Source organism: Priapulus caudatus, unplaced genomic scaffold (assembly GCF_000485595.1).
Source record: "Priapulus caudatus unplaced genomic scaffold, Priapulus_caudatus-5.0.1 Scaffold1718, whole genome shotgun sequence".
Lineage (NCBI taxonomy): Eukaryota > Metazoa > Priapulida > Priapulimorpha > Priapulimorphida > Priapulidae > Priapulus > Priapulus caudatus.
Genome location: NW_014578779.1, coordinates 28792 through 30527, shown reverse-complemented (window position 1 = coordinate 30527; position 1736 = coordinate 28792). Strand labels below are relative to the sequence as shown.

At 49.3% G+C, this 1736-nt stretch overlaps 1 protein-coding gene across 1 annotated transcript in view; it reads right to left on the bottom strand.

Moving 5' to 3' along the window:
* Nucleotides 1-429: 429 nt before the first annotated feature.
* LOC106817414 overlaps nucleotides 430-1736 on the bottom strand; it is a 3935-nt gene continuing 2628 nt past the window's right edge. Inside the window, exons 3-5 of the mRNA XM_014822079.1 lie at nucleotides 1548-1684; nucleotides 1176-1320; nucleotides 430-660 (exon numbers count right to left, since the gene is read on the bottom strand). Coding sequence (XP_014677565.1) covers nucleotides 430-660; nucleotides 1176-1320; nucleotides 1548-1684 — 513 coding nt within the window. The remainder of the gene's footprint in view (nucleotides 661-1175; nucleotides 1321-1547; nucleotides 1685-1736) is intronic.

The window sequence follows — 1736 nt, the reverse complement described above, 5'->3', positions numbered from 1 at the left end:
AGTAGACGACGAGACGACAAGTAGAGTAGTAGAGAGTGAGAGAGAGAGAGAGAGAGAGACTACCAATGATAACCACTACATCACACACACCTTGCAATGTTCTAGCACCGCTTGACCGCACGCCAGCTGACGTGCGCACTGTAGGAGGCAGCACTGTACGCAGTCGGCCGAGAAAAGCTCCTCCAAGCGCCCTCTAGTGTCCTCTCCATCCTCCTCCTCCCCATCCTCATCCTCCTCACCAGCAGGATCCTCTGCTCCCTCTCTCGGCTCGACTGCGCAAAAACCAGATGATACGCAAAAATCAAAATTAGATGAAAATCAAATTCAAATTCGATCGAATCAAAATCACATCAAAATAAAATTCGATCAAATCAAAATCAGATCAAAATCGAAGCGACGACGAAAACGCGAGATTTTCTCACGACGTCTTTATTTGTGGACGGTGTTTTTTTCTCGCCGTCGATTTTCCCGGTGATGCGCCACAAGGGGGCGCCACTCACCAGTCTTGCGGGCGGAGACTCGCTGCGCCGCCATCATGAGCAGGTTGGCGCTGAACGCCGTCGCCACGGCGTGCGCCTGTGAGCACGGTGGCGCCCCCACGGTCGACGGTGGCGCCATCGTGAGGGCGAGCTGTCCGGTGAGAGCAACGACGGCTTCCCACTGTAAGAGAAGGAGATGATGTTGAGAGCGATATATATCTATATATATATATACATGTTATTTGTGTAAGTTATATATTTATATATATTATGTTGGCATATATATATATATAATACAATATATCTATATAACATAATATAATAAAAATAAAAATAAATACATATATATATATATATATATATATATATATATACATATATACACGACATGTGTGAAGTGAACTTTCACCAAAAAACCTCTGAACTAGTTGGAAAGCATGTAGTGCAATGACACCACTCAGTCGTTTTCTCGCTCGATGCCTTCTCCTCCTCCCCGTCCTCCTCCTTCTCCTCACTCCTCCTTCACCTCCTCGTCTGCATTCTCCCACTCTTCTGCCTCCCACCTTTGCTCCTTTTCACACCTCCTCCTCCTTTTCCTCCTTCCTCCACTTCCCCCTTTACCTCCTCCTCCTCTTCCTCCTCTTCCTTCCCCTCCTCCTCCTCCGTTTCTTCGTTCACCCCCCACGACAGCCCTACCTGATCGACCAAGCCTTGCTGCTCGAGTTTCCTCCATTGCTCACGCGAGGGCAGCACCTTCCTGAGGAACAGCGCAGCATCGTCGGGCGAGGTTTCCGTGGCAACGATCAGCAAGTCTGCAGCCTTGGATGCTAGCTCCACCACCCTGCGGATGGAGGAAAGAAGCAGATGTCTTAATTAGTAATTGCGAGTAAATCGTTAATTATTTCACGAGCACAACTGCAAGTCTGATGAGAGGGAAAATGACATGCCCATATATATATAATATGCAGATGTACATAGGTCGTATGCATGCGCACGCACGCACGCACGCACGCACGCACGCACACACGCACGCACGCAGCACCCACACACACACACACACGCACGTACCTGTGTGGCGAGGTGCCCGGAAGCGCGACCTCTGACCTCAGGTGATCGGCAGCCTGCCTGATGAAGCCGGTAGCTGCCTCGCCCGCGTTCAGCGCCCCCAGGAGGGAGGCGGCGCCGCGTCGCCACACTCCGCTAACCTATAAACCATGTAACATATATATATATATATATATATATATATATATATAT